Below are 13425 nucleotides of genomic sequence, written 5' to 3' on the forward strand. Positions count from 1 at the left end.
TTCCACACTAACCGCAGACAGTATCTTACAACTGCTTTGCCTGGATGTGATCAGTTTAACTGTTAATAAATCCATTTTTTCTGAAGACTGAATATTTAACTGACAGCAGGCAAGGTGGCCAGGTGGAGTGGTAGCCTAGTGGTAATGCATCCACCTAGGAAGCAAGAGAATTTTAGTACACAGGATCAAATGCCACCCTCACCAGCACTTTCACCCCCTCCTCAAGTCTAGACCATGAGTGGTGGTCTGGACGCTAGTCATTTAACCGAGGTCCCCTGCAGTATGCACTTGGGGCATGTAAAAGAACACATGGCAATAAAATGGTTGTCCCTGGCAAAATTCTGCAGGAAAATTCACTTTGAAAGGAAAACAAATACACTTACACACAGAAAATAAAAAGGTGAGGAGTGACGCTGCACTATAGCAATGCGCTCTCCCCAGGGGAAAATGGCACAGATTTCAAACAGGGAAATCTGTTGTGACAGAGTAATAACACAATACAATACAATACAGTACAATATAAATAATGCTTGTACACTATTCAACCAGTAACAAACCTCTTTCCTGGGCTGTTGATTTCGTTCCTCATCTTCACCTCGATCTTTGCCAGATGATTTCTTTGATCTGTCTTCTGTCTGAAAATAACATAAATCAATAATTCAATAAAACTGAACAACAACACAAATCAGTCACAAGTATACAAATATTCAACCAAGAATAAATAACATTTCTTCACTGATCTGAATCATTTACTGAATTCAAACAAAAAATAAAGTTAAAATCTTACATCTTAATCAGTTAATGGTCAAACAATTTTCAACTTTTTAAACATACATGAAATTTAAGTACATTCAACACTCACTACTCTAGAGCAGCCAGAAAAGCAAAGAAAACTAATCACATAGGAACAGGGAAGCTAAGTACATTTATGTATCCATGTGTGGTGCATGTTTGCAAACTCATACACATACATGTATACATGAACAACAAATGTGTCAACAACAACAAAAATGCACACAGATACACTGACAGATTTCACAGACAATTTATAGAGGTGTGTGTATAATTTCAATAAATTGTCTGTGAAGTCTGTGTATGCATGCATGCATGCACATTCACACTTACTCTCACAGACAAAACAAATAAAACTTTTTTTCTTCCCTTCTTCCTCTATCATTAGTGATTAGTGTAGATGCATACCAAAAAATTACAGTTATTTTTTGGCAACAAACACTGAAATTCTGAAAGCTACAATAAACACTACTTGTGGAATCATTTGGTATATTCCAGAATTTCAGTGTTTCTGACTAAAAACTTGTAATCTTTGAACTCAAAGTCAAAAAGAAAAATGTGCAAAATTTTACTTGTGTATTTCTTTCTTTATATGTAAAAAATCTAGTTATATACATTATTTCATAAGGGATCAACAGTGATAAAAATGACTGTCACAACTAACATTAGTAACAAACATTCACATTAAACTTAAAGCACAAAAACCAAAGAAAAACTTATTTTCCTTTTTTTTTTTTACTGAAATTTTGTTTTTCTGAAAATTCACAATTTTCATTGTCTGGTCTCTGCTGTGACTGAAAGACGAGCAATGCTATGTTGTTTTTTTTGTTTTGTTACGTTTTGTTTTGTCTGTGGTTTTTTTTTTTGTTTGTTTGTTTTTTGTCATGTTTGTTTTTTGTTTTGTTTTACATTTGCATCCTTTTCTTTTTTTTAGAAACTGATACTGTGATAGAAATCATTCACTGAATCACAAATTTATCTTAATTTTTTTTTCCAGAGCTGCCATGATTTCTTTTTTGATGTTTTTTGGGTGCAATATTCTGCACACTGATCAGTTGACAGAAGCTGCATTTATGACAATAATTCAATCTGTAAACAAGCACCCACACCATCATTCAGATTCAGTCTAGCAGACTGGATAGTCTACTCCAGGCATCCTGTCCCAACTCCTGACCTAATACAAAACAAAATAAATACAAAAAATCTGGTCCTATCCATATGTTCAAACATTCTTTCCTTGACAATGACACTACTAATCAGATCTAATTTGAATAACATTTTAAAAGCAATAGATTACCATACCTTGTCCTGGATTCTCTCAGCCTCTTGCGGGAAGTGTTTTTTCAAATATTCCTCGGTTTCTTTTGCTGCCAATTCACCACGTTTGAAATACTTCTTGTCTGACCTCTGCAAAGGTAGATGATTTCTTATCAAATTCAATCAAATCAGTCATCATCAAAAAAGCAAAGTATTTGGACCAACACAGAAGCAAAGGCCTTGAACTAACACAGAAGACAGAAGCAAAGGCCTTGAACTAACACAGAAACAAAGTCCTTGGACTAACACATAAACAAAGTCTTTGGACTTACACAGAAGCAAAGTTCTTGGACTAACACAGAAACTGAGAAAGGCATCAAGACATAGGGAGAGACTGGGTATGCTGATGGAAGAAAAGTGGTAGGAGGAAAGTCCTGATAGAGACAAATATAACAACTGTGTTGGAGAGGAGAGAGAGTATTTAATGGACAGAGAGAGAGGATGGGGTGTTTGTGGGTGGGGTGGAGGGACAGAGACTTTTCTTCCTACTCAATCTTAAATTTTGTTTCCCAGCAATAGTCAATACTCTTACAAATTAGCTGTGTGCAGAGACAGAGGTGCCATGGCATAATTGGTTAGGCGTTTGACTTCAGATCCAGTGTTCACAACTGATTAGGATCTGAGGCCCTGTTTCTGCATGGTGCTGTGTCCTTGAGAAAAGCATTTTACTAGAAGTTTCCTCACTCCACCAAAGTGTGAATGGGCACCTGACTTTGGCTGGAAGGTTAAAATAGCCAAAGGAGACTCCGAGAACTAGGCCATGGATGCATTCCTATGCCAAGCCCTAAACACAGTGGATATGAATTCATTGCAATGATGGCCATAAAAGGCTATCGGAACTTTAACCTGTTCAATGCCTGTAAAATGTCAGATGACATCATACAAAAAGTGTTGCCCTAGAGCCTATAACTAAGACATCTACTGACATGTGCATCTATTATGACTTTTCCAACATTGGAGTTTGGTTCTGAGTGGTCAGTCTGCTATGTCTGGATAGTAAAAAATACTATTCCTACAAAAACTTATGGTGATTGTTCCTTTTCTTTTCTTTTTTTTTTTTTTTTTTTGTACCTAAACAATGGAATTCACTACCCTCACACCTCCATTACATCCCAACACCCGCATTCAAGAGAGCACTCAAAACATCTTTTCAAACTGCACTTTTCTCATTGAAACGTTTCCATCTGCATATAATATATATGCTTGCTGTGATTTTGTTGCTGGATGTGCTCTTTGTGTTGATTTGTATCTGTGATAATTTTGGCGTGTTTTTCAAATACCTGGTTCCTCGATGTTTATTTTTGACAGTGGTGAATGTGATGTACTTTGTTTCGCTGTGATGCGCCTGTGTAATTTGAAATTGATGGTGCCTGTGCTGATTTATATAGTTTTATGTCACTTACTCTTACATATATTATGTGTATATTTTAGCCAATGTCATGTGAAACTGTGTTGACTTTAACATACTTTACGTCACTTAGTAATAGTATTAAAATTGTATATTTTATTGTAAAGCGTGGTGAGCCCCATCTGAGATGGAGGTACTGTGCTATATAAGCCTGCATTTTATTATTATTATTATAATTATTTAAATGAGTTTTTAACAGGTGGAAGACCCCTTTCTTCTTTATAACAATTTTCTATATGTACTACATGGAGTGCGCATGAAAAGGGGGTTGCCTCATAAAATCATATAAGGCATCAGAAGTTTTGTCCAGCAAAGACAGTGGTCCCAGTCAGCAGATTTGCACAACTTTGTACTTGTAGGCTACCTAAATGAGTATGGTTAGGTAAAATGAAGGAGATGTATCTCTCTTGTCTGATGATTTGTTTTAACATGAACTAATAAAGGTGATGACAATGTCAATGATAAAACTGAAGGCTACATTTGATGCAAGTTCAGCATCTATCCAATCAGAGCAGGTGACACTGACTGACAAAGTTATTAAACAGAAGAAGAGGGAGAAGAGGGGGAGAACAGGGTAAGATTGGTCAAATGCCAGTCAGAGGGCATGGAAGGGGCATGGTCATGAACATCAGTGAACTCTTTCTTTCACTGAGCACTGCCAGGAATGCACAACAGCCAATAGATTAATCCACAATTTTCATGAAACCCAGTGTTTTCATTGTGATGATGGAGTCTCCCATCGGTCCGACGGATGAGTAGGCAGGCAGGTTTATCTGTCGGTGTATGTCCTCATATGGGAGAAGAGGCCAATTCTGGATGCACAGCACTTCCCACAGGTGTTGCAATGGAAAACGTCTCCAGAAGTTGAGCCCTGCTTACTTCGCTCACGCTTCTCCTTAATGGCCAGCATTCTCTTGTTTTCAAACGTCTTTGTGCCACTAGAGCACAGCATCCTCCAGCGAGAGCAGTCAAGGGCATCAGTTTCCCAGGAAGCGATTTCTATGTCACAGGCTTTGAGGTTTGTGCCTACCAGCACAGGTGACTTTTTTTAGTGAGGAGGAGTTGTGCAGTCCCTTCCCCACTCACTCGCCTACCGATGCTCACAGTCCCACAGGTGCAGATGCTGCCACGTGTAGGATGGCCTTGGCAGGTGCAGGTTTTTTCTTTGGAGCTCCGTCTCCTAGGAGGACTTCCAGCCAAGGATAAGAGCTCCCCCTACCCTTTGGTCATCCTCTTCCACCTTCACAGCCGTTGGGAAAGGTTTCCTCCTCCGCCTGGTTCATCGTTTTTTTTCACTGATCTGATGGCTGACTTGTTTATTTTATACAGAAGAGGCAAACCAGATGCACAACAGAATAGTGGGCCCAGTTTCAACCTGGAGTGTATGTCATCAAAGACCTTCCCACTTTAAAGGGGGCAACTCTTAGTCTTACCAGTCATAGCTGTCAAAAAGCTAGATTACTCAGCTTCTAATAACATGATTGATACTTATGTTGACTGAACCTACATTTGTTCCTGTTGGGACAGTTATTCACTTATAATTTTTTTCTATGTACTAGAGTTGTGATTGATAATGAAAAACCTGTAAGTTATAACTGGTTTTATTTTCTTCTACAGGTATTTACCTGACAACAAGCTTGTTACTTCCAGCTCTGTTTTGTTTTTTTCCCTGTTTGGATATTATCATTCCGTGGAAGTGGAAATAGATCTTTTTGTTTCACAAATCTATCTTCACTTTGAAATGCCTGAACAGCTATCTACAACCCAATAAATGGGGAAAATGCCCAGTTTCACAATCCACATTCATTTTCCTTTACAGTGTGGGTTTGTGCTTGTTTCTGTTTTCAGTGTGTGTTGTTGAGGTCAAGTGTTGTGTCAAGGGGAGGGAGGAAGAGTGGGACTGATTTTGGGGTGTTGTAGTTCAGTCTTGCATAGTTTGGGCATTGTGATATCACGACTGGTTTTGGATCTTAAATTTGGAGTGTTTACTATCCATGGACATTGAGTTCAGTATTTTCTGAAACAATACCTTGTCAAAATTTATCATGTTTGCTTACTTAGTTGGACCAGCCTACATGTATTGATGGATGATATGTATCATTTTTAAAACTGGAACAATTGTAACTTGTGTAAAGCACTTCTAGAGCAACATTATTTGATTCTATGCTATATAAACTTTTTAAATACTATTATTACTATTACCTTCTTTCCGTATCTCCTGTATTTTATGTATCAGATTTTTTTTTTTTTTTTTTTTTTTTTTTTTTTAAATAAATACTACCCCTGAATCTTCAAAATGTCATGGCAATACAAAATTATCTGGCACTGACAAGTAGTAAAACTTCTAAGTCAATAGTGATTGAGATAATAATCTATGAAAAACAATCACAGACACATGTTAGTGATATAAGACTGCACACACTGACATAGACAGCATGAGAATCAAGAACACACACACACACACACACACACACACACACACACACACACACACACACACACACACACACATGAGATGGTCAAGATGTGTACAGGAACATACTGTATAAAACAGAAAGAAGTTCACTGGGTCACAGCACAGGCATTACGTTTACAGGTACATACTGTATTTATAAAAACAAACATTTTGAGAAAGAAGTTCACTGGGTCACAGCACAGGTATTCAGTTTATAAAACATCCAGACTTTCATTAAGGAAGGACACAGCAGAAAGTAGCATGGATATTGGTGATAAATTCATGGGGAATATCCACAATATTTCCCCTCAAGACAGAATTAGCATTGTTCACAAGGCGTCGATATTCACTCTGCCAGTCTTTTTTTAAAAAAATAAAGAATAGTATTATATGAACCATAGAAGGAGGATGAACATAAATTTCAACAGCGTCAAGGTCGCACACCAAAACAGACGCAACTTCCTGCACTAAAGAAATTTTGTTCTTTTCACATGAAATTTATATGGTTATTGCTACCAAACAATGAAAATAGGTGCACGTTAGCTTGTTTAACAGCCTGATATTCCAAAGGCATTTAGCCTTGGAAGAAAAAAACAACAGTTGATTTTTGAAAAAATTTTCTTGTGTCACTAAGCCATCACTTTCACAGGAGTTTCTATTTCTGTACTGTTCAGCACTCCTGCACTGTAAGTGTAACAACTTGTCATTTTCGTTTGCATTTTCTATTTTTGACAGCACCATTAACATTTTCAAGGTTCCAAGGTAAGGTACAAATTAATAATTACTTGTATTGTAATTTAATTAAGAAATCTATAGCATTGTTCATCTTTGCTGGATTAAGATAGTTGAATCATGAATCACAGTCATAAAAACTCAGCCAAAAACACCACTGCGAAAACAGGCGACCAAAATAAGAAAATGGTGGACCATAGGGTGTGAACTGTGATGATGCCATGGAAAATGAAGCAACAGACTTAGAGAGGCAACAGAGTGCCATGGCTGTAAAAAAAAAAAATGAAGCCACTGAAGCTGTGCTGAACTTACAGAAGCAAAATACATATATCCTTAAGCGGAGGAGATTCCATGGTGCAGCTGTGCAAAAAATGTAGTGAACCAAGCAGACTTAAATTACAACAAGAATGGAAAGCAAACTGGACAGTGTTCTGAAAATGCTAAACAATCTGACAGCTACTGAGCTAGAAATAGAATGGATAACCTTGAGGCAAAACATGCCGCCTGCAGCCAAGAGTCTACTGAAAGGAAAACAGTGTAGCAAACAATAGAAGAACAAATTATACAATACATAGAAAAAGAAAAAAAGAATATATATATATATATATATATATATATATATATATATATATATAATTGTGGTGAACTTGCAAGAACGTGACAATTACTCTGCTGAAAGCAGAAAACAGGAGGACTGGGACAGGGTTAAAAAACTGGTGAAAAAGATTGCTGACGATGTGGATGTAGATGATCCAGTCATACTTGGCCCAGCTAAAATTGGTACAAATTCAAGACCACGACTGCTGATACTGAAGAAACAAAAAAGAAAAAAATGAAAATGTAACCAATCTCAGCAAGAATGTGTCCCCAAGGGACAGACAACATAAATGATGACAACACACCCAAAGAAAGAGAGAAGATAAGAAAATTAAAAGAAGGCTTAAAAACCATAAAATAAAAAGGATAAGAGAACATTATGATAAACTACAGGGAGAGAAGGATTGTGACTTGGACTCAGAAAACAGACCAAAGGAACAAGACTGCTGAGGTCACGGACTATCAGGCACCCAGTCCTGCATCAGTTCAGACTGAGGCATGGAAAGGGAGGGCAGACAGACAATGACTCAAAAACAAAACTTGTGTAAATACTAAAAAGTAAAATAGTGTAAATGGTTACAAACAGAACAATTCAAGGTATATTTCTGATAATGATATATTCTAGGATTCTTATACATAAAGCAATTGGACAGGTTTTTCATACAAAAAGGATAACTGTTAGTAAGACTAAGACATATACAACCAGATATTATTGGATTCACTGAGATGAAAGTGAAACACCAAAATGACCAATTTTATATGTGTGATACTGAATTACTACAACTAGTGAACATGAAATAACAAATTATAACATGTTTCTAAATAAAGATGCTAAGAGAGGTGCGGCCCTTTATTTCAACAAAACCCTAAATACCAGAGCATGTGACCAATTAAATAGTTTAACATTTGAAGAAAGCCTGTGGTGTACTTTCAAAGGAGCGAATGATGAGTCTGTAGTTATTGGTTGTATTTATAGAAGTCCTAACACAACAAGAGAAAACACACACACACAAAAAGTGAACTATTGAGATCAAAAAAATTTAGTTAAAGTTTGTATTTTTAGTGATTTCAATTTTCCTGATGTGCAAATGGAATTTGGAGAGGTAAATTAAAGAGCAAGTTTCTTAAATCCTTAACAGATGCTTTCCTCATTCAGAAAGTTACACATCCAATTAAGACACAGTAAAGAAGGACCTACTTTAGATGACTTAGTTTTAGTTGATGATAATTAACTGAGGGTAGAACTACTAGAAGGATATGTGGCGATCTCATTGATATATATATATATATATATATATATATATATATATATATATTTTATATATATATATATATATATATATAAATATATATATATATATATGCTACATATAATGGTCATGTTCATGTATCTCTATATCAGTTCTTCTCTGCACCTCAGTACAGTTCCACAAGAAATATGATGGAAAAAAAATGTACAATGTTCAAATACTAACACAGGAAAGTTTTTGCTTCAGTAACCAAGTTACCTATGTTTCGAACCAACTGCCACCTCATTTAACCCCTAAGCTGCCTATATGACGAGATAACTCGCCAGCGCAAGCGTGTAAGCTTTGCTACCACAATGACGAGATAACTGAACTCATCATCAAAAGATTCTGACTTTTCCCTGGTTTGTATTGAGTTCGTTGACAAAAATACTGGCAGCTTTAGCTTGAGGAATCTTTCTAGATTCTTTCTATTCATAGCTAGAAACCCCATTGTGTCCTGAGGCAGTCCTTTATGTTGAACAATTTGGTTGGGTAACTGCCCCAGTGTTTTGCCTGGCTCCTCACTTGCTCAGCAAAATGTCGGACACTGTGGTCAAGATATGTGATCATGGTGCACTAAATCAACCAAGATTGCTTTCTTTAGCTGATGCTCAGAGAGATTTGAAGCATAAATTCGAAGAAGACAAAAAATGAATGATTAACTTTTATTGGACGATTTGATAGAAAATAAAGGGAGCAATGAAGAGACTGGCCAAGATACGACTATCAGTATCAGTGAGTGATGCCGGATGTACAGCTGTAGCAGATGACAGAAACGTGACCAAATCATTAGCAGGACACACTGTGAGCAATATTCTTGACACTCAGCCAACGCGGTCTGATGAGAATTGGATAAAGTGACCATTTCAGAGGCGTGGAAGAGGAGGAGGATGGAGACCGAGGGGGCACACATCTGTATGTTATCACTTGGAGCAGTCCAATGCAATATTGTGGCTGTTCCAGTATAATTTGTGTATACAGGTATTATCCATTTGTCCAGAAAATATATTGTTCTGCAAATTAACTGACTAATGTTGTAACAAACAAGCTGAAAATGCAACCAAAAAAAAAAAACCCACTGATTTCAAAACAACTGCATGTCATTAGAAATATATATTATATATAATTGAAAACATCATGTGTTTTGTATTCTTTATTTGTTTACCTTTCAAAAAAGATATATACCATAACAAAGAGCACAAAATCTTTTTTAAATATATACCCGTTTTTCAGGGAAAAAAACCTGGCATTCACTGTTAGCCGCGCGAAATTTGGCCAAGCAGAGCAAACCGATAGGCCTAGTTTGCATCAGTTTGACATGGTACAGTATATGACACCAAATATGTTATTAGATCAATGAAGGGACTGCATATAACTATAAGCTTCAAAGCTTGTTTTTGTCCCTAACCTACAACTACAATGACTACCTGCGTAGAGGGATGACAGGGAAGAAATATAGCCAAATCATGACTGTTTAACACAATAACAGTATTCCTATTAACCAGTTCAGTGCCAGAGAATTTTGTAAAAAAAAAAAAAATTTTTAAGTGCTCTCCCCTTGCCAGAGAATTTTGAGGATTCAGGGGTAATAAATCACAAAAAATTCTAGCACAAAAGCTATGGGCAATACAGAAAGAAAGTGTCATTTTTGTGAAGAAAAATGAGTGTAGATTCTGCTTCTGGGCGTTTTTCCCCAATTAGGTTGATTGTAGGTAACTGTTCAGGCATGTGAAGTCAAGATAATAATTTTTGTGCAACAAAAAAGTCTATTTCCACCTCTACATAATGACATCCATAAAGAAAAGAAACAAAATACAGCTAGAAATAGCAAGCCTATTGTCAGATTATACCTGTAGAAGAAATTAAAACAGGCTATAAGCTTATAAAAACAAATCACAGCTCTTGCAGACATGTAAGTAAATCACTGTCCCAATAATGACAAAAGTGAGTAAAGTCAATGTAAAAGGTCAATCACAGTCCCAGAAACTGAACTGGCAAGCTTTTTGACAGCAAAGAGTGTTTGCAAGTGAGAGGGTGAAGTTCTTTGATGACATTTCCTCCTTTCAAGTTGCATGTGGGCTGATTAAAGTGTCTGCTGTGCATCTGGCTTGCCACCTCTTCAAACAAGTCATCCCTCTGATTCAGCTAAAAAAAAAAAAAGGTTAAAAACAAAAACCATGTGTTTCACAGCCAGTGCAGGGCCAGCACTGCATTTCATGAAAATCATGGGGCATTGGTGGTTGCTGATTGCCTTCTGTCTGCTTTGAAATGTGAGTACACTCTTCCCAAAAGCCACGCTCCCTTGATGACCTCTGGCTGGTATTCAACCTATCGTCTTACATCACTCCTCTCCCTCTCCTTCTCTTCTTCCAACACTGGCTGTACGTATTATGTCAGTCATTTCCAGTTGTTCAAAAACACTGTCTGACTGGATGGACAGACTGAATTACCATAAAAATGGGCTGTTAGTTTCATAACTGTCGTTGTCAATCACCTTCGTTTTCAAACCAATCATCAGACAAGAGAGATCCTTCTCCATCGTGTAAGCTGTCCATAATCACAAGCAGAGCTCTCAGAATTGTGTAAATTTGCTGACTGTGACTATTTGCTTTACTGGACACAGTTTTCAATGCATTTGTTTGCACATGATGCAACCCCCTTTTCACATGCGTATCACGAAAGAGGTCTTTTACTTGAAATAAGTTAATTTAAATAGTATTTTTATAATGCAGACACATCAAACTAAGTGTTCAGAATCTGTTTATGTGAACTGAACCAAACTCCAATGAAGGAAAAATCGAAACATATGCAGGACGTCAGTGGACATCTTATAGGCACTATGGCAATACTTTTTGCTGGACGTCAGCTGATGTCTTATAGGTACTCTACTGGTTAACCCTAGACAGCATTTTTTTTTTTCGTAATGCATTATCTGGTTGTTTAATCAAGACTTTAAAATGTAAGGCAGGGTAGCTTAGATCAATAGAAGTTGGAGTAAGCAAAGTGAAAACAATCAAACCATATTTTGCGTACGTTTCATTTTCATGACATGGTCTGAAGTGAAGATTCTGTTCACAATATCATGTGCAGTTGCCGTTAGGGCCAAAATTCTTTTCCCTCCATTCTTCTCTCTCCCTCTCCACGCTGCCCACCTCCCCACTTGTCAATAATAGCCAGACTAACGGCTACAACATCCCCACCTGCATGACACAGTACAGGCAGATGACATTCTTCCTGAGGACCATACCAGAATGGAACAAGTTGCCTCAGGAGGTTCTGATGGCTGAGTCACTGGACTGCTTCAAGTCCAGGCTGGCCTCCCATCTCTTGAACCTGGAACAACCCCACCCCCTCCCCATCACATCCAACCCTCCTCCTGACCACCGTTCCCTACAATTCCCCCCTCACCCCTCCTGCCACCCCTCCCAGTTACTATTCTACTCCTATATTTCTCTTCCCAAATACAAACCACAATTAAATCTATTTTTTCATATCAAAAAAACGTACCAGAACGTTGCTCTCCTCGAGCTTTCGCTTCTTTCTTTCGATCTCTTCCTTCAATTTCTTCAAATAATCCATCTCTTTCTATTGTAAACAAGACGGGGAATAGGCTGTGGTTTGACTTGATAATTATGTCCCCTGATAAACGGAAGATTCAAGTATACAAACGACAGCGATGAATCTTTGCCGATTTGAAGATGCATATATGCACAGTAGCTCGAGCGTAATGTTCGCATTCAGGAGGATGTGAGGTAAAGTTTCAAGGCATTGAAATGTTTGCTGTCTACTTTTGACTCCCAGTGCAGAAGACTTGTTTATTATCTTCCAGTCTTCATGCTCATATTGACACATGTGTTGTCCTTGTGTCAGTATCAGTATCAGTATCACTGAGTAGCTCGGCAAGGAGGCCGGCCGGGCGTCAGTGCGTTCGGGTCAAATCCATAATATACGCTACACCACATCTGCCAAGCAGATGCCTGACCAGCAGCGCAACCCAACGCGCTTAGTCAGGCTTTGAGAAAAAAATAAATAAATAAATAAATATATAAAGAAAGAAAGGAAGAAAAGAAAAGAAATTTTTTAAAAAATAATATCGAGATAAATACAGATAAAAAATTACTACTCATAATAATAATATTTATAAGGCGCAAAATCTTGATGAACAACAACAAAAACAAAAACAAACAAAACAAAAAAACACGACAAAGAAAAGGTAACAATGATGATAAGTACTGTACGCAAATAAATGTAACACACGCCGCCCGGACAACTTGACTGATGTCTCTCCGAGTCGAAATACAACTGATGCATGAGCCGTCTGCATTGTTGGGACCGTGAAACGTACTCTGAAGCTTTTCAACAGTCCGTTCTAATTGCTTCATTCATAGGATACTTTCGGTATCATATTCGATCAGGGTTCCATGCTCAGTCTACCAAATTTTGTACCCGTCAAACCTTCTATATAAAGAGGAAGAAGAAGAAGATGATGATCATGATGATCATGATTATCATTATAAATGATCTGAGGAATCGCCCATGAAGTTGATTCTTGAAAGCGAGGCCTACCTAATGAATTATAGCCAGTCAATAATTTAGTTCAGCCGGGTGGCAGCTCAAGCTCCAATTTAAGTGTTAGATACTCTGTAAGTGAAACTGGATTTCTGGATTTGCATAATAAATTTTATGTGGCCATTCACATCGTACAGCGACTGTGATGGACGCCGAACAGTCCGATCCTGGCACTGATTTGTTCAAATTTATTTTTTGCGCGCTGAAAAACACCTCGACCGGACCTCAGGGATTGGTCAGGGGCCACTGTGTTCTCCTCCGTCGCC

The 13425-nt window shown here is 37.5% G+C and overlaps 1 protein-coding gene across 1 annotated transcript in view; it reads right to left on the bottom strand.

The window, feature by feature from the left end:
• LOC143284773 (pre-mRNA-splicing factor 18-like) overlaps nucleotides 1–12253 on the bottom strand; it is a 27991-nt gene extending 15738 nt beyond the window's left edge. Inside the window, exons 1-3 of the mRNA XM_076591751.1 lie at nucleotides 12098–12253; nucleotides 2095–2199; nucleotides 558–635 (exon numbers count right to left, since the gene is read on the bottom strand). Coding sequence (XP_076447866.1) covers nucleotides 558–635; nucleotides 2095–2199; nucleotides 12098–12169 — 255 coding nt within the window. The 5' untranslated portion in view covers nucleotides 12170–12253. The remainder of the gene's footprint in view (nucleotides 1–557; nucleotides 636–2094; nucleotides 2200–12097) is intronic.
• Nucleotides 12254–13425: the final 1172 nt, after the last annotated feature.

Source organism: Babylonia areolata, chromosome 8 (assembly GCF_041734735.1).
Source record: "Babylonia areolata isolate BAREFJ2019XMU chromosome 8, ASM4173473v1, whole genome shotgun sequence".
In the NCBI taxonomy this organism is placed as follows: Eukaryota; Metazoa; Mollusca; class Gastropoda; order Neogastropoda; family Buccinidae; genus Babylonia; species Babylonia areolata.